The sequence below is a fragment of the Lepidochelys kempii genome, chromosome 3, assembly GCF_965140285.1.
Source record: "Lepidochelys kempii isolate rLepKem1 chromosome 3, rLepKem1.hap1, whole genome shotgun sequence".
Taxonomy (NCBI): domain Eukaryota; kingdom Metazoa; phylum Chordata; order Testudines; family Cheloniidae; genus Lepidochelys; species Lepidochelys kempii.
In genome coordinates, this window is record NC_136382.1 from 194,159,891 (window position 1) to 194,183,042 (window position 23,152).

At 39.9% G+C, this 23,152-nt stretch overlaps 1 protein-coding gene across 2 annotated transcripts; it reads right to left on the reverse strand.

The window, feature by feature from the left end:
* Positions 1 to 7,829: 7,829 nt before the first annotated feature.
* ETAA1 (ETAA1 activator of ATR kinase) lies at positions 7,830 to 21,557 on the reverse strand. 2 transcript variants are annotated; one of them, XM_073339463.2, is made up of 7 exons: positions 21,210 to 21,557; positions 18,604 to 18,741; positions 18,205 to 18,281; positions 17,100 to 17,342; positions 14,722 to 14,840; positions 12,165 to 14,371; positions 7,830 to 9,454 (listed from the first exon to the last, which is right to left on the reverse strand). In XM_073339463.2, the coding sequence occupies exons 1-7, from the start codon at positions 21,397 to 21,399 to the stop codon at positions 9,339 to 9,341; spliced, it is 3,090 nt and encodes a 1,029-aa protein (XP_073195564.2). In that variant the 5' UTR covers positions 21,400 to 21,557; the 3' UTR covers positions 7,830 to 9,338. The 2 variants fall into 2 exon arrangements, with proteins under 2 accessions (XP_073195564.2, XP_073195565.2); XM_073339464.2 differs by lacking the exon at positions 17,100 to 17,342 and having other exon boundaries at positions 21,210 to 21,553.
* Between the last annotated feature and the right edge of the window lie 1,595 nt (positions 21,558 to 23,152).

Genomic DNA, 23,152 nt, shown 5'->3' on the forward strand with positions numbered 1-23,152 from the left:
AACTCTGGTCCTTAAAGCTTCTGAAGTTAATGACTTAACCAAGTATTCAAGATATATGCAGAAAGGAGTGTCAACTTTAGGAACATGAAAGGTAACTCCAATCCTTTAAAAAAGGAATAAGAGTTTGATTGCCATATAAACCCTAAAAGGGCAGGCTTACTAGCTTGTTTCACTGGTAACAACAGCACACCCAAGGACCTCTTCAGGCTTTGAGAGCTTACAGTTCACAAAGGTGAAACACCCTGAGGAGTTTTGGAAAGTTTACATGTTATTTGGATTGCAGTATCTTCTATAAAAATTCCATTTCAGCTTTTGTTAGCCTAGAGAAAATTAGTTTATAAAAAAAAAAAAAAAAAACCTGTTTCAGATCACAAGCAATTGAGCAGGGGTGCTGGGGGGTGGGAAGGGGAGGCAGGACAGAGACTTGTGTCTTTTTTTGTTTCCTTATGTTGGTTTTAAAGATGGGTATTTAAAAAAAAATTGGCTGGTCTTTTACATATGAAAGTCAGGTCTTACCTGATCTGGCAGACTGTATGAGGACTGAATTACTAGTAAAATGGTGAAATCACAAAAGTCAAGATAGTGAAAGTTGAGGAATAAAGAGGTAAAAGAATTTTTAGTCAGTTTATAAAACTCGGGGGTACGGGGTTTTTTTTGGTTTTGGTTAATGTTTACTTAACTTCACTGACTACGTAATAGTTTTGGATAAAGATCATCTCTGTGAAATATTCAATGCCCTGATCCTTCTTTATGGCACTTAGTCCCTCTTAGGGCATGTCTACACTAGAGCTGGAGGCGTAATTTTCATCTTATTTTCATCTGATCGAGCTAGTGTGCTAAAAATAGAAGTGTAGCCACAGTGGCTATGCCATCCCCAGTATAATCCCATCTGAAACCCTAGCTATGTACTCACGGTAGTTAGCCTGACCTGCGGCTCACATATCATGAAAATTAATATCTTCATAAATGATCTGGAGGATGGTGTGGATTGCACTCTCAGCAAATTTGCAGATGATACTAAACTGGGAGGAGTGGTAGATACGCTGGAGGGCAGGGATAGGATACAGAGGGACCTAGACAAATTGGAGGATTGGGCCAAAAGAAATCTGATGAGGTTCAATAAGGATAAGTGCAGGATCCTGCACTTAGGACGGAAGAACCCAATGCACAGGTACAGACTAGGGACTGAATGGCTAGGCAGCAGTTCTGTGGAAAAGGACCTAGGGGTGACAGTGGACGAGAAGCTGGATATGAGTCAACAGTGTGCCCTTGTTGCCAAGAAGGCCAATGGCATTTTGGGATGTATAAGTAGGGGCATAGCGAGCAGATCGAGAGACGTGATCGTTCCCCTCTATTCGACATTGGTGAGGCCTCATCTGGAGTACTGTGTCCAGTTTTGGGCCCCACACTACAAGAAGGATGTGGATAAATTGGAGAGAGTCCAGCGAAGGGCAACAAAAATGATTAGGGGTCTGAAACACATGACTTGTGAGGAGAGGCTGAGGGAACTGGGATTGTTTAGTCTGCAGAAGAGAAGAATGAGGGGGGATTTGATAGCTGCTTTCAACTACCTGAGAGGTGGTTCCAGAGAGGATGGTTCTAGACTATTCTCAGTGGTAGAAAAGGACAGGACAAGGAGTAATGGTCTCAAGTTGCAGTGCGGGAGGTTTAGGTTGGATATTAGGAAAAACTTTTTCACTAGGAGGGTGGTGAAACACTGGAATGCGTTACCTAGGGAGGTGGTAGAATCTCCTTCCTTAGAAGTTTTTAAGGTCAGGCTTGACAAAGCCCTGGCTGGAATGATTTAATTGGGGATTGGTCCTGCTTTGAGCAGGGGGTTGGACTAGATGACCTCCTGAGGTCCCTTCCAACCCTGATATTCTATGATTCTATGAAAAGAAAAGGAGTATTAGTGGCACCTTAGAGACTAACCAATTTATTTGAGCATAAGCTTTCATGAGCTACAGCTCACTTCATCGGATGCATTCAGTGGAAAATACAGTGAGGAGATTTATATACACACAGAAAATGAAAAAATGGGTGTTATCATACACACTGTAAGGAGAGTGATCACTTAAGATGAGCTATTACCAGCAAGAGAGCGGGGGGTGGGGAGGGAGAAATAAAACCTTTTGTAGTGATAATCAAGGTGGGCCATTTCCAGCAGTTAACAGGAACGTCTGAGGAACAGTTGGGGGTGGGGGACACCATCACAGGGCCTAATCACATCAGCCACACTATCAGAGGCTTGTTCACCTGCACATCCACCAATGTGATATATGCCATCATGTACCAGCAATGCCCCTCTGCCATGTACATTGGTCAAACTGGACAGTCTCTACGTAAAAGAATAAATGGACACAAATCAGATGTCAATAATTATAACATTCATAAACCAGTCGGAGAACACTTCAACCTCTCTGGTCACTCGATTATAGACCTAAAGGTCGCAATTTTACAACAAAAAGACTTCAAAAACAGACTCCAACGAGAGACTGCTGAATTGGAATTAATTTGCAAACTGGATACAATTAACTTAGGCTTGAATAGAGACTGGGAGTGGACGGGTTATTACACAAAGTGAAACTATTTCCCCATGTTTATCCCTCCCACCCCCCACTGTTCCTCAGACGTTCTTGTCAAGTGCTGGAAATGGCCCACCTTGAATTATCACTACAAAAAGCTCCACCCGCCCCCGCTCTCCTGCTGGTAATAGCTCATCTTAAGTGATCACTCTCCTTACAGTGTGTATGGTAACACCCATTGTTTCATGTTCTCTGTGTATATAAATCTCCTCACTGTATTTTCCACTGAATGCATCCGATGAAGTGAGCTGCAGCTCATGAAAGCTCATGCTCAAATAAATTGGTTAGTCTCTAAGGTGCCACTAGTACGCCTTTTCTTTCTGTCAATACAGACTAACACGGCTGCTACTCTGAATCCTGTCACATATCATGGTTACACTTTTATTTTTACTGTGATAGCTCTCATTGCCCTACCCAATATGGAAATTACCCCACCAGCTCAGGAGTAGACATACCCTTAGACATTCAAGGAATCCAGCAGCAACACCAAGGAAGACCAATTAAACCAATTAAATAAAACGAACTTTTCTGGACTTTGTTATACTTAAGCACAAGTCCATAAATAGATGAGGCATGAAAACATTGTCAGTCAAACTGTTACTCCAGTCTGTGTGTACATAATTTCTCTCTTGCAGTGTGCCTAGTTTTGTTATTAAGGACCAGATTTTTAAAGGTATTTAGGTGTCTAAAGATGCAGAGGAAGATTTTCAAAAGCGCCTAGTTGTCTAACTCACGTTGATTTCACAGGGAGTTAGGTGCCTAGGCATCTTTGAAAATCCCACTTGGCATCTTTAGGCACCTAAACACTTTAAAAAAAATCCAGCCCTAAGGCCTTGGTTTAGCAAAGTATTTAAGCACACGCTCAGTTTAAACATGGGAGTAATTCCATTTACAAAACATGTGTTTAAGTGCTATGCTGAACTGGAGTCTAAAGTTTCATTTGTATTCATCCACTTTCCATACATCGAGATAACCTAAAACTCCATTTCAGATTGAATATAATCCTAAATTTAATTGTCCAGGTCTTAATGGATCAAAATTTTCCAGAGTTAACATTTGAATCAAGATTTTCCTTTATGGAGGCTAACCTGAAAAGCCCCATGGCAGTACCACCAACAGAAATCAGAGTCAAAGAACAAAACAATTAAAAATAATTAAATTTATGGGCCTGATTCTTCACTCACATGGAGTAAGTAGTCACTCCATTTAAGCCAGTGCTGTAAAGTTGCTGTAAAAGGCCCTTAATGTTTTGCCAGCTACCATACTGAGATTGCATGCAGACAGTAGTCAAAGAAATGTATGTTTAGTTCCACAAAAACAGTACATTAGACATTGCTAAATGTTTTCTGAGGCAGGGTTTCTCTGACTATTCTGGCAAAAATACCAGTATACATAGTAACCAGAGCTTTGAACAAATATTAGTTAAGATGATTTACAGCACAATTGCCAATGCATTCCTAGCTCCATCTTTGATGGACACTTACTCAGGCTGTCATCTGTAGCTGCACAGATTATATCTGCACTGGCCTCTTCCACAAACACTGGAATCATTGGAGTGTGTTACAGACAATTCAGCTCTCAAACAATGAAGCATTTGTGTTCATTTTCTTCCATTTTATCTTTGGAATTTTGCTATTTAGGTCACTATCTGTTGCTCCCAGCTATCCTTTCCAGACAAATCACAGCTCTTTTTAGACTTAAAAGATATAATCAAAGAATTCATCTAACATTATTCCTTGAGTATAAAGCTCAAATTGTAATAAATAGTACACACGCTATAAGATTACACTGCCATTCCTGTACTGCAGCCTCAAGATTAATTATATGTTACAGGCTAGAGTTGAGAGCTGTGGGGTGGCAAGCACTTTGAAAATCTGCCCCTATCAGTACACTGAAAAACAATATGAGTAAACTACTCAAATGTGTTAAGTTAAACATGATTAAGATACTTCACTAGCAGGAATTAGAACATGGTGTAAAAGAGGTAGAATAGTACCAACCGAATTCCTCAACTGCTCATGGACCTTTTTCTTAACAAGATGAGTTAGGCTATGGAATAAAAAAAATACACTGTATGAGAATGCTATATACATCTATCTGCATATTTACATTAAACTTAAGCTGACTACTCTGTTCATGTCAAAAATTACTATGCTCAGAATGAAATGAAGATGAGGGCTTAAGCAAAGTCATAAATTGATTTATAATGAAACATGACAGTCATAATTTAATTTAGAATGTATTTTAAATTATTGTTACTTTTTGTATAGGTCTTTTTTGCCCTGAAGTAATTGTGGCTGCAGAGTGAAGTATCAGCTATTGAAATACCAAATTTCTGTACATGTGTATTAATTAATTTAAATGATGTAGCTACTTTACTAATCAAGAATTGTCTATTGCAAACATTATTAAATAAAAGCTTGCAGGATAGAAATTGACACATGGAGATTATATCAGAGGTATACAACCAAGAGTTTATCATTGAGTGATGCAGCTCAGAATAGGCTAGATTTAAGACTGCACTGTGGCTTCTAGGAAACACCCCTATCCTATGGCTAGTGGAGGGGATGGAGCTGGGAAAACAAAAGCACAGCCAGGCCTTCCCCTGTGTCCCAACTAATGTGTCAACCCCTGAGGCGTCAGGTAGCTTGAACAGGTTACAGCAATTCTCTGGCTACTCTTTCACTGGGGTCTGGTGTGGTGCACAGTTGCTCTGAGATTGTGCAATGGTAGCTTTACCCTCACCCAATGATACACCCTGTAGCTGAGTTGCCACAGACAACGATCTAGGGCTATATTATAATGCACTGAATGCACTATCCTACAAATGTACTGTCTGAGGCATAGGTAATGATTTCCTGCCTTGACTAAGCAAAATTGTGCATGGACATGTGACTTGCTCATGTGATTCCAACCCCCATCTTTTACCTGTAATTTTCCTCCACACAGCAGAAGCTATAAAAGGCCCTGGAAACACCCCCCCATTTTGCCTCTTTCCTGCTCAAATCTCTGGACTATGTACTTATACTAATGGGAGCATTCTAACCAAGGGACTGAGGTCCTCCCAATGATTTGGAAGCAACCAGAGACTTTTCAAGCCAGCAGTTTATTCCATCACTGTTACAAGCCTGAACCAAGAACTTTGCATTTATTGGATTTGATTCCTTTAACCAATTTTAACTCTCACCTTTCTTTCTTATAAAGAATAAACCTCTAGATTTTAGATACTAAAGGATTGGCAACAGTGTGATTTTTGGGTAAGATTTGAGTTATATATTGACCTGGGTGTATGGCTTTGGGATCAGAAGAACCTTTTGTTTGATGAGGCTGGTTGTAAAGAACCCCTCATCTTTAAATCCAGCGTTTTTGGTGGTGATATAGGGACTGGAATATCTAAGGAAACTGCTTTTATGACTCATTAGCCAGTGTGGTAAAACAGAAGTTTACTTTTGTTGCTGGTTTGGTGTATCTAATGGGAGAATAACCTCCAGGTTTGGGATAGAGCTTCCCTGCTTCTCAGCAGTTTGTCGTGAATTTGGTATTCTCAGTTGTGACCCACAAAGGCATTGTTACAGCTACTCCTTTTTTCTCCTGTGGAGTTTGCGAATTCTCTGCTTCCTGATAACTTCTTATAAGCAGTTGGATAGGAGAAAGGGGGCAATGTTTGGATCACCAGCCACTGCAAAGCAAGGATAATCTTTTTAAACAGCATACCAATTCAAAATGGCAGTGATATGTCAGCAAGGCTCCCAGGGATTACTAAGAAACAGTATGTTCAAGTATATTTTAATTAAAAGTATTTAACGGATACACAAATATTTGGACATGAAACATGAATAACTGACAGACAGGCATGTAAAAACGTAGGAATTGTCATACTGGCATATACTAGTGTTCTACCTAGTGTGGTATGGTTTCCAGCAGCAGCTAATATCTAAGACTTTAGAGGAAGATGTCCAGATGACCATAATGGGGTCAGAGGTATATGAAACATAATGGGCCAAGTTTATCTCCAGTACAACTTGATTAAAGTTAGTCCCTCTGTATCAGGGAATAGAAGATTCCTTTAAGTATTCCACAGGTGGGTATAATTTAGTCCCTAATTTTCTGAACTGTGGATCCTGACTTGTGTAGCACTTACCAACATGAAAGACTCCCTTCCTTCCACTCCCTCTTCTCAGATAAATATAAGATCACTATCATAATATTTTTAAAGTCAGAAATTATCCAGGTTTCCTTTACACTGCATCTTTTCCAGAGAAACAGCTTTCAGGAGAGACACCCCCCGAATCAAACACTGTTCCCAATGAAGCCTAACTTGTACCTTTTCCAACAGCAAAAAGTACTTATTTTGCTTCTGGTATGCCTATATCAATACACCTAAATATTATTTTGCTTTTCCTATAGTCTTAAGGCTGATTATAAAGGTTTTTTCCATAAAGCAACCAACAAAATTACTTACTAGATGCAGTATTGGCCAAGAAAGTACTCTGATGAGAGATGTTGTCCTGAGATATTTTACATTTTTCCAGAGCAAAATGGAGACAGGAAGTCCCATCAGATATACAATTCAAACCATGTTGTAGAATAAACATGATTTCTGCTGTAACTACCACATGGGGTTCCTTTTAAGTGGCAGAGTGAACACTAAAATCTGTTAGATGCCTCTCCAATCTTCTTGTTTGCACACAGCTGCCAGTTGAATGTAGGTACAGTAGTCCTCATCAATGCTAAATCTTCAAATTTGGAAATGTGCTACTGCTTTTTATATTATCTTTTAAGTTAACATTTAAGAAGATTGGTATAAACAGCACCATGATCATGCTAGCCTGGTAACTGCTTTCCAGCTGAAAGAAGTCCCTTTACTAGTACAAGCAACCACCATTATTACTAGTCTTACAGCAGCACCTACAGAACACAAATGAGATCAGGGTGCCATTGTATCTACATAGTAGACGTCAGTTCTTACCCCAGACAGCTTATAGTCTAAATAGACCAGACAAAGGAGATATTATGCCAATGTTATAGATAGGGAACTGAGGCACAGAAAGATTAAGTGACTTGCCCAAAGTGACAGATGAAATTCATGACAAAAAATCAGGTATTAAACTCAGATTTCTTGACTCCCAGTCCAGTGTTCTAACCACAAGACCAGCCTTCCTTCTTTTCCATGCTTTGGAACATTCTTCACTAAAATTTACTTTTAGCCTGACAATTTCCCAATCACAGAACAAAATAGAATACTGAGATGTAAAAATTGCAAGTTTAATAATGGTTTACAAATATACAATATTTACATTTGTAAGTTTTACAAACCAAAAGCACAGTCTACAGCAGATGAAGACTTTTTGACCCTTTGGCTGCACTCAAATTATTTATTTACAAAACCAGATCAAATAATTTTTCATAATGTCAAAAGTGATATCAAAACATTTTAAACTGAAAGCAGCTTTCTGTTGTGACATGCCTACCAGCTTAACCAAATGTAATTTTACAATTTGAACTCATTCACCATGTATCACTTGAAACAGAGCTTCAAAACTCCAGTTCATCAGGTCAAATAAGGAAGAGGATAGCATTTGATCCACCATGTTTAAGTGCTTTACTGGCCAAGGGTTACACCAAAAAATCTATTTCAAACTGAGAACATAGTTAGGAAGTTTCAGGCAGTTTAACACTGAACTGATTAAAGCAGTTGTACTACAATCTTCTGCATTGTGTAGTTCATTCCAATCACATTTAACCAAATGAAGTCATACCTATACAAGAGTCAACAGGCCAGATCATTAACTCAAAAAAAACCCCAAAAAACCTGTAATTCCATTTAAGTCAATGTAGCTATTCTGATTTACACCATTTGAGGATCTGGCCTAATAGATTCTATTTTCCCTACACAGTTTGATGGGTCAGTAAAGTAGCATTAGCTGCATTTTAATTAACCACTTAATTCTTGTTTTTGGAAGATGGGTGGCATAACCAGGAACCCCTTCAAAATGGTAACCAGGAAAACAATATCTCTAACTCTTAAGGGAAGAAACAAAAAAAAGTGTGTTTTTTTCAATACAATGTCTTGATCTTACAGATTAGCTAGCTGCTATGCTAGGTTCCTTCTTTACCACATGTATACTAGTCCATCACTTAAAAGAAGCAGACTGACAGACTCTCCAGATTGTGTGTATTTCCACTAATTTTCTGAGGGCTGGACTTGTTCTAATCAGTGAGCACTAACTTCATCTTTTGACAGCTGAATTTTTAGGCTCTCATCTCCGTGAGTTAGTTTCAAGTTTACCAAAACCAGTTTGAGAACCACAAAGATATAATAAATGCACACACTAATGTTTGAGCCTACTCACTTCATAGATTAAAAAAAAAATCTTGCTGGTAACTGAGAAACAAAGAAAAACAACAGAAATGTGAATGAACTTTATGCTGTATTCCTTTGAGCACTTTAAATACTATTCACGTGAATTTTAAACCACACAGCTGCAACATGTGAGAGTACCAGTGTGTACACAATATTGAACTTCATTGTAATGGCTATTAAGACACTTGGAGGAAACTGTTTACAACTGTAAACTATTTTTTTTAATGAATTTAACATATAGTCCAGCATCAATTTCTCACACAGAAGTCAAGTAAACAAGATCAAGATGAGCATCACAGGCAGAATTTTAAAAATGGTTCAGTCTTTATTACAATCATTACAAATTTCCCTACCCAACTAATTAAAAGGCAAAAAAATCCAGGCCAAATTCAAGTATCTTTGACAAATGTTTGCATTCTGGATTTTCTTCGAGCAAGAGCTTCTTGTTTTTTCCTTTCAATTTCTTCTTGAGAACATTTTCTGTTTTTCTGTTCTATCACAAATGCTGCAAATATAAAATATGCATTAGGGGCCTTCAAACTTGTTCAGTATGTATTTTTAGTTGTCTGTCTTCAGTGTCTGAAGATAAATGGCAGCAACACACTGTACTGACAAATGAGGAACCCAAGTTAAAAAATGGCCTATAAAATAAAGTCCATCCTTAAGGCAGGAAGCGGAAACATACATTACCTTTGTATTGCTGCTGAAGGCTACTTACTACCCAATGTACAGGGAAGCAGACATTTGCTTAAAGGAAATTTTACTGCTGCCCTTCAAGTGAACTTTATGACATCAGAAATCAAAAAATAGACTACAATGGGTTAAGAAAGTGAAGGCTATTGGAGTGAAAAGGGTTCTAAATCCAAGTGGGTTAGGTAGAGATACTGGTATCAGATTGTACAGACACAGGGGTCAGGTATAGCACAGGCGTCAAAACAGATAGGACCAGCGGGATAGAAATAAGGTCAAAACCAACAAAAAACAGGAGACAGGGACATGATAGCTAAGCATAACATTTTATGTGTTTTCCTATAGAGCAGTAAATTAGCATGCACTAAAATTCTGGCCCCATTGAAATCAAATGAAAAACTCCCACTAAAGTCAGTATGACCAGGATTTCACCTATGATGCTATTTTCCTATTAACATAGCTTAGAATATGTGGCCTTTCACCTTAGAGAAATAAGATGAAGGGCATAAAGTCAGTTAAGGCAACTACATATGTGGGTAAAAATATAAGTACAGGTTTCAAGAGAGATTACTTGCCAAACTCTATACGTATTTGTGGTTAACGTCTCAGCAATGAGATGGATTGTTATCCCTTCAGTGAGGATGGGAAATTTAGATTAAAATACAGAATTACCACCCAAAAAGAACTGAAAGCAATGCTATAGAGTACAAGATATTTCCTATATTTAATGACCAATGTATTCTGTCAATAAGTCCAAACATTACTATCAAGGAAAGCTATTTATTCCTTGAGGTTAACTCTCCAAAAAGGTAAATCAGAAAGTGTTGCAGCAAGCAGATATAGTAATTCACACCAATTCCCTGGTATAAGGAGACAAGATTTCCTTGTTGCTAAGTGCTAACGTAATTGAAGCATTCACCGGTCACTGTTTTGGAGACCAGTGCTGTCAACCAATGACATCAAGGAGCTGAATTTTCTTCTAGAACATATTCTAATAGTTTTTGGGTGGTGTGGTTTTTTATGTTTTGTAATAATTTCCCAGATTGCTACTTCCCACTTACCCGCTGTCCCAGGTATGAAAAAAAGAAAAGGACTGGAAGATATGACACAAAACAAAATAATCCATAACGCTACTTGAATGAGTCAGTGGTTTGGCAAAGTACAGATACCTCCAAATGCAGATGATGTTTGTTACTATGTGAGAGAGTTCGGTATTTTTGTAGCTGTGATTTCTGAACTTCTGCACTGACACGGTATGTTTTAAAGGTGAACTACAAACAAAACATCAGTAGTTCAGCTTCACCAACATTTCATATTGAAAAGAAACTTCACAAAGCCATGCAGTGAACTAAAATCCTGAACTGACTGTTGGCTGGTTCCATGCCCAAGCATGTTTCCCTAGTAACTGATCAGTGCTTGCAGCAAGAAGCTTTGGAAAGAGCTGGGTATGCTTAAATAGGCTTGGGGACAATGATACAAGAGCCAATCAGTTAGCCCATTCCCCCATCAGCAACCAGTAGAAACCAACTGACAGACTTGGGAACAGATAGGAAAATGTAAGTTTTTAGATTACATGGTGAATACCCTACTTCACTGGCACATTTGTGCAAAGAGCAGATACTGATGCAGGCCAAGGTTTTCCCAAGTGACTAGTGTCTGGAGTGCCAATTTCAGGTGCCTAACTTGAGACACTTACATTCATCCCCTGAAAATCAGGACCCTTTAAAGTATCCAATCTTTGACACCCAAAAATTTAGCAATCCCAAATCAAGTCTCTCTTAAAAATCTTGGTTGAAGTAAGTGGCATTTTGACATTTAATTTGCAGTTCACATTTAAAATCAAACGTAAGCTTCAGAGAACAGTGACTGACAAAGGGTGAGACGTTCTGGCAATGCTGAAATATGGTATGTTCAGAAGTGTCATCAAGACACACTGGACCCTATGAGCACTTATAGGTAGGGTCAAGTATTTTGGCAAATGAGTGAAAAGTGGGGGTGGAGGGCGTATTCCTTCAAATATAGGAAGGAAAGGGAGGTTTTCCAAAACAGATTTTCATTTTTGAAAAAGAGTAAGATAAAGTAAGAATAGGAGTACTTGTGGCACCTTAGAAACGAACAAATTTATTAGAGCATAAGCTTTCGTGGGCTACAGCCCACTTCATCAGATGCATAGAATGGAACACATAGCAAGATATACACATCATACATATATACAAACTGTGAGAGGCTAATTAGTTAAGATGAGCTATTATCAGCAGGAGGAAAAAAAAACTTTTGTAGTGATAATCAAGATGGCCCATTTAGACAGTTGACAAGAAGGTGTGAGGATACTTAACTTAAGGAAAAGTAAGAATGTTTATTTTAAAATTGTCTCATCATGCCTAGTTTGAGAAGACCAAATACTTAAGTTTATAAAGAACATTTCAATACCATACAAAGCTTATAGTACTCAGTTTGCTTTGATGTGATTTAACACCTTACCCCCCCTCCCGCCCCCCCAGGTTAGTAATAAAAAAGAAACATACCTGTTGTTGACTCTGCCAGAGATTCTGAAAGGTGCCTCTTAAAAGGTGGCTTTTGATTCATTTTAATCTTCCCATCCAAAGGGATATTCAGTTGATTCTTGCTTTCTTCTAAACCCTGCTGAGTAACTTTGATTCCAGAAGTGCCTCCTACACATATACTTTTAGGATCCACATGAACAGCAACATGGGAATTGTTAATCTTTTTAAATGTAAACTTTGAAGGCACAACTGACATTTTGTTCATACAACTGTTATTTTGTATCTTTCCTGTGTTGTGTGAAAGATCTTGGTTGCAGCCCCCATTAAAAGCATTAGCACACCTATTTGTTATGTTAACTGGATCAATTTCAGAACTGAGGCTTCCTGCAGGCACAGAATTAGACCGATACCATTTTCCTGGAACACTGGTTGTAGTATTTGCAGAAGCAGTTTTATTATAGTTTTGGGAATGGGTATACCTGTGTTGTATAGGAACATTTGCCATTACAGCTATAGGATTTGCAGAATTTGTACAGTTCACTACATTTCCAAATGTAGTCAATCTGTCTGTAACCCTTGAGGAATTTGTACAAGGAGTACCCATCGAGCTGGTGTCCTGGTTGGCACTGATTTTTTGTGCCAATGGGTGATTAGGCAGTCCTTTCTTAGATGCTGTGAAGCTGTTATCAGCATCAGATTTGGAAGTAATACTGGCTCCTTTTATAATTATTGCTTTTTTGTTTCCATGTCTAATGTCTTGGTTCTGAGTTTGTTTTTCTACATCATCACACACCTGATACAACAAATCATCATCTTCGCAGTTTGTGTCCCAAAGACTATCAGATTCACAAAACATATCTAAAACTTCATCAGGAAACTTAGGATCATTCCAATCATCAAATGACACAGGACATTTCTTAGGCATTTCAGATTGTTTTAGGTCAGCCACGCCAGTACAGGTCACCATCTTCACTAGATCATTAGGCTTCGCATTAGTAGAAATGGATGACTGAGGGAAAATATTGTATTTGTTATTTCCATGTTTTCCAGCCTGTGTTCTATGAGGATTACAGTGTATCAAGATGGAAGAGGATCCTTTTACAGGAAAACTGGTGGGACCACATTTAGGCTGAATTCGTTCCATTCCATTCTTAAGGTCAGATTGCACTGAAATAAGAGAAGTATAGTCAGAAACTTTGTTTTGGGCACTTTTCCAAGTGGAATTTTTCTTATAAGCTTTAACATCATGCTCCACATGTAAAAACCCAGTCTGTATCTTTGAATTTTCCATCTCATTATTTGGTTTCTGGAAAGAAAGAGATTTTGCAGCATCTTGTATTGTTTCACTATTTTGTTTCAGAGGTGCATATTGAATACTGTTGGATTTGGATGAAAAACTAACACCAATTACAGAATTAGAAGTATTTGTTCTTTCCTTAGTTTTACTAAGGCCATTGAAAGCATGTGTACTTGGCTTTTTACGAGCTGATAAAGCTTTTTCAGGAGTACTAATCAGTTTAGGTGTCTGGGTAATCTGCATTACAAAGGAATCATCTGCCAATAAATCAATATCCCAATCATCAAAGTCATCATGAGCTACTTCAGCAGGCTTACTAGAGATCAATGATTCTATCTTAGAGGATGTTAAACTTTGTTTTGGCAGCAAAGGAATATTCTTAGCTTCTGGAGCTGCAATCTGGTTCACACTTTCTAATGCACATGTTGAACCTTGCTTCTGGCACATCTCTTTTGCAATGTGCTGCTTGATTACTGTACTTTCCTTAAAAGTGTGCTTCTCCTCCCCCAAGGGGCTTTTGCTTTCATGGAAACTATTGTTTAGGGAAATAGCTGATAGGTCTTGGCTCAACTGTCCACTACATTTCTGGGTAGAGCAATCAAAAAGGGCATTAAGGGCCACTTCGGCCTCAAGGTCTAAAGACTTCTGGCTGCTAGTTTGACATTCTAGAGCAGGGATGCCAGTGCTCTCTCTAACTGGCTTCAAGGACAGAACAGTAGGTGTTTCAGAATCTTCATCAAGGACTGACTGCAGATTTTTCATCTGTGCATCATCTTTATAATTATTTAAAGTCTCTGCCTCTGAAGTAGTCTTAATAAAACCATTGCACTGACCATCTTGCTCCTGGATTATATCTAGCTCTACCTGGTTTCTATCAAATTGCTTAGCCAACTTCATCAGTTCCTCTTCAGTATTTTTTATTTTATGATCTCTAAATGGAAAAACAGAAAAAAAGTCAAATACTGAAGAATACTTTGCAAAGTGTAACCAGCTTACTCTCTAGTTTAACAAATGTATCTAGATAGGATATGATTAAAAATCTCTAAACAAAACATATATAATTAATTTAACTGTCAAGGTATATCCCTTTACTGCAACCAATGACCATGCCATTTTAAAAGATTACAAAGTAAAGGATAAAAGTATTACCATGTATTGACTCTGATAATGTACAGACTGTATTCATGAATCCCATAAATTCATGGATTCAATGAAATGCTGCTTCCCTTACACGAAAGCACAACTTCTTTGGTGTATAAGCTAAAGTGAATTTGAACTTACCGTGTACCATTTAATTTTGTCCTCGTTCTCACTTTTACTACTCCAGGTGTACAGGGAATAGCATCCTCACCAATCCACATCCCTAGAAGAGATCCCTCAGAACAGCCTCGTTTTTCATCCTGAACAATTAAGATTAAATTGGCACTACTTAGCAATTTGATTTAAATTAAAGATTTCCCTATACACACAAGTTGCACTGGTTTAATTTAAATTTTAATTTAAAGTTTTAAAACAGATTAAACTGGTACAAACCTGGCTATAAGTTAAAGGCACAAGCTAAATCAACATAAACCAGGTTTAAGCCAATGTAAGACTTCAAAGACAAAGTTGAACGAATTTAACTACACCAGTTTAAAAACCACAACTTTAAATAAAGTGGTGCAACTTTGTGTCTAGACCTAGTTTAGGATATTACTATATTAAACAGGCAAAGTACCAAAGCGAATGATTACAATAAAATATTCTACAACTTCACTTAGCAAACTTTATTTTAATCTACTAAGACAGTTACCTAAGATGTGCTCTCTTTGTTTACCTATTAAAACAGTGCTGACAAATTACAGAAATTCAGAAAATCATATTGAGGATGTCTCTTGAACAGGAGCAAGTTCTGCATTCTTCCATTACACCACCACAAGATATTTTCAGATAAATTAGTAGAAATAAATAGAATTTAGAACTTAAATAAAAATTGGTCCAGAGCTCTAAAGTTCAGATCTGCATCTGAACTCTCTCAAAGTTCTTAGGTATACAGATCTGTGAATGTGATCCACGGACACTTATAAACAACAATAAAAAAGAATGAAGATGCAGAATTACTGTATATAAGCCAGAGGAAGTGGCACGAGTTTTACTGGCCAGTAATGGAAAAGAGCTTTTATTTTAGGGAAAAATGATGGTACCAGCAAAAGGTAATCCACACACTGTCAAAAAGTGTGAATAAGAAGCTGCAGTCCAAGGCAGGGCCATAAATGGTGCAAGAGAGAGCAATAACTTATACCACAAAAGGGGAGGCACAGTTAATTGTTTCTTTGATAATGACTTTCAAATCCCACACGAAGATTTTTTTTTTCAAATATTATGCTCTTGCTTCAAAATACAGAAAACATTTTAAACGGTGTCAAATAGTAGGCATATTTTTGCCTGCTGAAGATTACCCAATTGTGTCAGAAAGACAGATTTTCTTATGGATCTTATGCTTCAGTAAAAGATGGCCCAGCTGCTAGAATAGCATCTTGTTTACTTTGTCAAATTCCAGGCTCTGGATGACAATTACACAGGTGCACTGGCATCAACCATGAAAACTGACTAGGATTATAAACAGACATTACTAACTTCATCTACTAGAATAATCAAGCAATTTAATTATATCAATGCTATTGCGCAGTCTTTCCTCATCTTAATCTTGTATGGTTCCTGCACTTTGCTAGTCTTTATTTCAAGATCATTCATATTTTAGGGGCAAAATAAGATTAATTGTCTTCTTTCCATGGTTAGATTATTTTTTGTTGTTGAAAGAAACAAAAAGGAATAAGACTGGAATGGCAACACAAAATGAATAAGGTATTTTAAATTGTTAAAAGTTACTATATTTTCCAGGATTTTGGATTTCCAGTTTAAACACCAATATAAAAAGTTGACAAGATTAACAGTCACTCAACTGTTACTATTTATAGTCAGTTTACATCAGTAACTGTACTAAAATACTAAAAACTGTATTAAAATTCCATACATTAGATATAAACAAAAGTATAAAAAAACAAAGTATTCTTGAAAGCCCATTCATGTTTAGCAGAATACGAACGCTTTATCTAAGAATATTGCTTTTTAGAAATGTAACTAAGAAATCAAAGCCAAAAGGTATTCAGAAACTGGAAATGAGGGAGAATGTGTATACATATATTAGAGCCTGGACCATCCTTTCATTTAATCTGATTTACACAAATAACGTAACATTATGTACCTTTAGAAAGATGTTGGGAATACACAAAAGGATATAATTTATAAAAATGTTCAAAGGGAAATGGCAAAAATTAAAACAAATCTGACATACAAATTTAAATTGACTTCAATTTTGATATTCTTTTTTTAATCTCAAATTCTGCAAGCTCCTGCTTGCCACTAACTGTCTTTTATCTATTATGTGAGCTACTCCTTCTAGCCAATTTACAAGATTAAATGTAAAGGGCCACATCCTCACCTGTTATACACTGTCTTAATAGACTTATGTGAATTTACACCAGCTGAGGATTTAACCCCAAGAGTGCAATGTGCTGGCTATCTTACAACCACCAATTATAAGACACTCAAAATTAAAATTCTTATTTCAGGCTTGTTTAAGATATGAATAATAAAATTTATCTTTTACTGTACTGTACTTCTTGTAACTTTACATTCACAGGAAATTCAGACTTGATGGTGCCTTTTATGAGAGTCTGTGGCCAGCAGAGAACTGCATGTTGTATCATTTTCTTGCTGCTCCAACTTTTTAATTTTAATTGTAGAAATATTATTTTAACAAACTGAGCTGCATGGAGAGTCTGAAAAATTATCCCAAGGGCAGGCCTCTGAGCAACATAATTGGCTTCAACAGGCAAAGTAGTCCAAAGGAGAATGTACATCTAAGAAAACAAGAAAGCAGCAGAAACAGAAAAATAAAAATGGAGATGGCAGAGGGAGGCAAGGCAAGGAAACAAACTGAGAACGTTGTAAAAGGAGGGAAGGAATAAAAGCAAGTTACACAAGAGAAATAAGGAGGAAAGACTGAACTTCTGAAAGGAAGGCAAAAAGTAACTCTTCCAAGTAATTTCAGAACTCAACCTGGGAGCAGGATCAGTCTCTAAATCCAGGAACACATTAAATCATTTGGAGAACTAGGTTATTTTACAGGTATGGCATGGATGTGTGTTTGGAAAGCTAGAACTCACCATAAGCAGAGAACACTATGATTTAACAAAAAGGAGGGCACAAAAAACTGAAAGCTATGGTAACTTGCATGGTGTTAGCACGGTAAATGGAGAGGAACCACCTAGTAAATATAATATGCCTAAAATTATACATTTGAAACTAAAAGTGGTTGAAATAGAACATGCCACTGCATTTTCTACAAGAAATGGATCACTATCACCCCTTTTGAAGCTAACGTCTTCTAAAAATTGGGGCTAGTGCCTGTTCAAATTTCTGCACTGAATGTCATATGGGTAATTTTTTAACCCCAAAAATGAACGTATGAAGTCAAAGATCTGACAAAAAGAATCAAAATAGTCAAATGTTATGCTTGTGATTTTAAATTCAACATGACAAATATGCTAATGCAAATATTAGAAAAACTAAGAATCTCAGTCTTTTACTATGAGAAAGAGATTATGGAGACTAACCAACTGCCTTTTCCCCTGGTTTGCAGGCACAGGCAACTACAGCACCATTTTTAACCTTTGATTTTTGCATAAAGTACTAAGTGTTGCTCGAGGAAATTATAATTACCTGTGGAGCAATACGATTAACAATATCTGAAATGTCAACTGTACATCTACTGGTAGCCTGTTTCTTTCTTTCATTACCTATAAAAGAAAAACCTTTGTATAAACTGTCAAACATGACAAACCCAAGTTTCCCAGGTAGAAACATTTCACATACAGCTGCTAAATTCAAAATTATATTAAGTGTGGTATCACAGTATTTACTATGATGTCAATAAAAAGCCAGCCAGCCATACTAAGAAACGGCATTAAAAATGGATTTTACTGATGAAGAGTTTCTGTAGTAAAAAAAAAAAAAAAAAGTTCAAACATCTACAGTCTACTCCATCCAACTGTACATTTCAAATGGTCATTTACTTTCTAAAAAGCACACTAGAAATAAGAACTCTTTGGTAATAGTTACCTAGTTTGTGTGTAATTGGCGAATGAGGATCCCAAAAAATTTCTTGTTGTATATCAGTATCATTGGCTGGAGAACTGAAGGTAGGTAACCTTGATCTGCTATTTAATGATCTCTTCGGAGTCTTATATAAACATGATTCTGTGCGAACATAAAGTAAGATTTCCCATATAAGAAATTAGCACTAGTAAAAAAATTATGATTGAATTTAACTCAAAATACACAAAACAGACCCCATGGACCAAGTGCACACATTTTATAACCTGCAAGATGAAAGAAACTATATACAATCACTCCCTAACAATTTTTCAATTTAGACAAACTACATTTTTCATTATTACATATTAAGTTCAGAATATGACTTGTCAGCTACATTACTGCAGACAGAACAGTAAATCCATTTTCAGAATGCACTGCAGGACACAGAAAGCAAGATATTCAGCACCTAGCAGTAAGAATGAAAATTATCGAATAGGTCAATATAGTGCATTGCCCCACCAGTGGGATCTGATCATAAAAGTCATCTTACCAACTTGAGAGGAGATCTTTTGGTAGAAAAGAGGCTCCTCCCTCTTTTTCTTTCCCTCCACTGGGATAGGAGTTTTGTGACCTTACACTGTAGTGATCTCTGGCTACAATTTTAACCCCTCAAATCCATTAGCTGTCAGCGTAAGTTAGAACAGCCAACAGAGGGCTGTTCTAACTTACCCCTGGAGACTGGCTGTGCACGGCCGTTCCAGGACTGGGAAAATGTTTTCCACCCCACTGCCCCCAAACACTGTGTACAGTTCAACCAAACCCCAAAATCTGACCCTATATTTGTAACATTAAGGTAATTCTAGAGTGCCCTTTGTCTTGTCCTGTAGGGAAGCTTATAATCCCCAATCACTATGCATTTTCACATATAATGGATAAAAACAGGTCATGGGTGTGTAAAGACAGTTGGCCATGATTAGCTACGACTCCAGTGAAACAAACAGAACAGAGTACATGAAGCGCAATTTGCTGCACCTGCCTTTTTGAAATGAACTTGGTAGTGTGGATGCAGCCTACAGATAAAGGAATTTTAAAAGACAACGCTACTAACTTTAAATATATTTGATTTTGGAAAGATGTTTTATAGTTAGAATTCAGTCTATTTTCAACATTTGTGACCTCTTAAAAATGAGCAAATCCTTAATCATACATTCAAGTTTCAAATCCAGAGGTATTAGCATAGAGAAAGGATTGCCTTTCTCTGCAGGAAACATTCCTTTCTGGTTGATCTGGGTCAGTGTTGACAAAACTGGAAGGAACTGAATGTGTGCAAGGAGCAGGACTGGGAGAGGTGTCGAGGCACAAACAAGTGTCTCACGTTCCACTACTGCCCTCCATTTAAAAAATATTAGGCTCCAATCCTACAAATTATTCCATATGAGTTCTGCAATTGAATGAAGTTCTCCTGAAGGTAATGGGGCTCTGTGAGAGCATGGAATAAATTACAGGACCATGACCGAAGTTATTTAAATGTTTTCTTGCTTAGTACCATTAAACAACATTGAAATTGAAAAGTGGAAAGCACCTTGACTTAGAAAAGAGAAAAAATAAATGGAACTTTAGCAGAAAATTCTATAGCTGCATGACACAATGCACTGACGAAAATAAGTCACCAGCAGTCAGATCACACCATGAGGTTTTTTTATACTGGATTCCCTGTTTGTACAGATGGGAATGTTCTGCTTAGAAGTTGATGGCACGATCTGCTCCATGACTACAGGGAGATGCTGCTTAAGTATTCATATGTGCATTATGATAGAATCCATTCTTTCCCGGAGTTGAGAGAAAGATTCAGGAGACAGATGAAATCTTTGGAAAAAGGGTCTCACATAACCAGAGGGTATGGGTGTTGTGTGACTGAACTTCAGTTACCCAGTTTAGGCAGTGCTGCAAATTACAAGCTTAGGTCTAGCCTGTAAATTTAAAAGACAATTCAATCATCAAGCAAAAATGGTGCTAACACCAACACCAGTTTTTAAATTTTTTGTTTACAACAAATCCTGGTTATTTCCCAGACAGCTGCAATTCACTGAAGCACAAGGCTAACTGGGCCAGTTTCCCCATTAACCAATAAGCTCTTTCAGAGCATCAGAATCTTATAAGGAGAACCACACTGATGCAATTTGAAATAAGAGACACCCCCTCTCCTTGGGCCAGCCAACCTGTCTGATGCCTTATACACACACCCAAACCGTTGCAGCGTGAAAACAACAAGCTTAGCAGTTACTGACTTGCATTAAACGTACAGCACCTAGCGCATTAGGGGCCTGCTCTCGGTAGGGCCTTTGCACAGCTGAGAGCAGTTATGGTTGCGGAAGGAGAGAACGAAATGGAAGGGTGAGGAGGTCCCCCTATGTGCCCCCGGAGCTTCAGGGAGTGGTTATCGCTTGTGGGAATACGGCTGGGGCGCCCCTCCTGGGCTGCCGTTGGGGATCCGTTCCCACAGGGTTCTGGGGTAACAAACTGGGTGAGCCCGTCTCTGCAGAGTGCTGCGCCGTACTCCCGCACCCGGGGGCGGGAAGCTGTCACCCCATGCGGGGCGGGGCGGCCCGGCCTAGCTCCTCGGGCCTCACCCTCCGCCTTGTTCTTGTTACTGGGATCGGCAGCGACAGCCGCCGCCGCCGCCCCTCCATCTTCCGGGCCGCTTTCCCCGGTAGCCGCCGCCCTCCGCCTCCTGCACCTCCCGCCGCCGCCGCTCCGCGTCTCCGGGGCCGGGGACCTGAGGCGGAGCTTGTCACCAGCCTTCCGCCGTCTGCTAGCCATGGCGCGCAGCCCGGCGGCTCAGCATGGCGGCCCCCAACCGGCCGCTCACGCCGCCGCCATCTTCCCTAGCGCCTCGAGCTCACTCCGGTCCGGATTGGTCACAACCAGCTCGGCTGAGAGTGTGATTGGTCGCGAGCGCAGAGGCGGGCGGACGCGGCAGGGAACTATAACAGCAAGCGAAGCAGCGCTTAATGGAGCCGGTTGCCTCTTCACAATACAGACCCCGCCCACTGTCCCCTCATTACAGACTCCTCCCACTGCCCCCTCATTACACCAATCCCCTCACTACGCACCCCTCCCACTGCCCACCACCTCACTACAGACTCGCTTCTCACTACAGACCCCTCCCACTGCCTCCCTTATTACAGACCCGCCCCTCACTACAGACTCCTCCCACTTCCCCTCCCCACACAACCCTCCCACTGCCCCCTCATTACACCAATCCCCTCACTACGCACCCCTCCCACTGCCCACCACCTCACTACAGACTCGCTTCTCACTACAGACCCCTCCCACTGCCTCCCTTATTACAGACCCGCCCCTCACTACAGACTCCTCCCACTTCCCCTCCCCACACAACCCTCCCACTGCCCCCTCATTACACCAATCCCCTCACTACGCACCCCTCCCACTGCCCACCACCTCCCTACAGACCCGCTCCTCACTACAGACCCCTCCCACTTCCCCCTCCCCACACAACCCTCCCACTGCCCCCTCATTACACCAATCCCCTCACTACGCACCCCTCCCACTGCCCACCACCTCACTACAGACCCGCCCCTCACTGCAGACCCCTCCCACTGCCTCCCTTATTACAGACCTGCCCCTCACTACAGACTCCTCCCACTTCCCCATCCCCACACAACCCTCCCACTGCCCCCTCATTACACCAATCCCCTCACTACGCACCCCTCCCACTGCCCACCACCTCACTACAGACCCGCTCCTCACTACAGACCCCTCCCACTTCCCCCTCCCCACACAACCCTCCCACTGCCCCCTCATTACACCAATCCCCTCACTACGCACCCCTCCCACTGCCCACCACCTCACTACAGACCCGCCCCTCACTGCAGACCCCTCCCACTGCCTCCCTTATTACAGACCTGCCCCTCACTACAGACTCCTCCCACTTCCCCGTCCCCACACAACCCTCCCACTGCCCCCTCATTACACCAATCCCCTCACTACGCACCCCTCCCACTGCCCACCACCTCACTACAGACCCGCTCCTCACTATAGACCCCTCCCACTGCCCCCCTTATTACAGATTTCAGAGTAGCAGCCCTGTTAGTCTGAACTCCTTTTCTTATTATAGACCCACCTCTCACTATAGACTCCTCCCACTGTCCCCTCACGATGCACCCCTCCCACTACCCCCCTTATTACAGACCCACTCCACTTCCCCCTCCCTGCACAACCCTCCCACTACCCCCTCCTTACACCACTGCCCTGCCTCACTAGAGACCCACCCCTCACTACAGACCCTCCCACTGCCCTCTTATTACACACTGCTCCCCTCATTACAGATTCCTCCCACTGCCCCCTCATTATATACCACTCCCATCACCACAGACTCTCTCTCTCTCCCTCCCACTGCCCAGCCCAGCCCTCACTACAGACCCCTCCCACTGCCCCCTCATTACACGCTCCCCTCACTACATACCCCATCCCTCACTACAGCTCCCTCCCACTGCCCCCTCATTACATACCCCTCCTTTAACAATCTTGGGGTTCATCAAATAACAAACTA

Coding starts and splice junctions, on each gene's coding strand:
- ETAA1 (XM_073339463.2), bottom strand. CDS start 21,399: ATGGCTAGCAGACGGCGGAAGGCTGGTGACAAGCTCCGCCTCAGGTCC. Junction 18,742..21,209: donor TAACAAGAACAAGGCGGAGG/GTGAGGCCCGAG, acceptor ATGTTCGCACAG/AATCATGTTTATATAAGACT. Junction 17,343..18,204: donor TTAATCGTATTGCTCCACAG/GTAATTATAATT, acceptor TTGTTTTCTTAG/ATGTACATTCTCCTTTGGAC.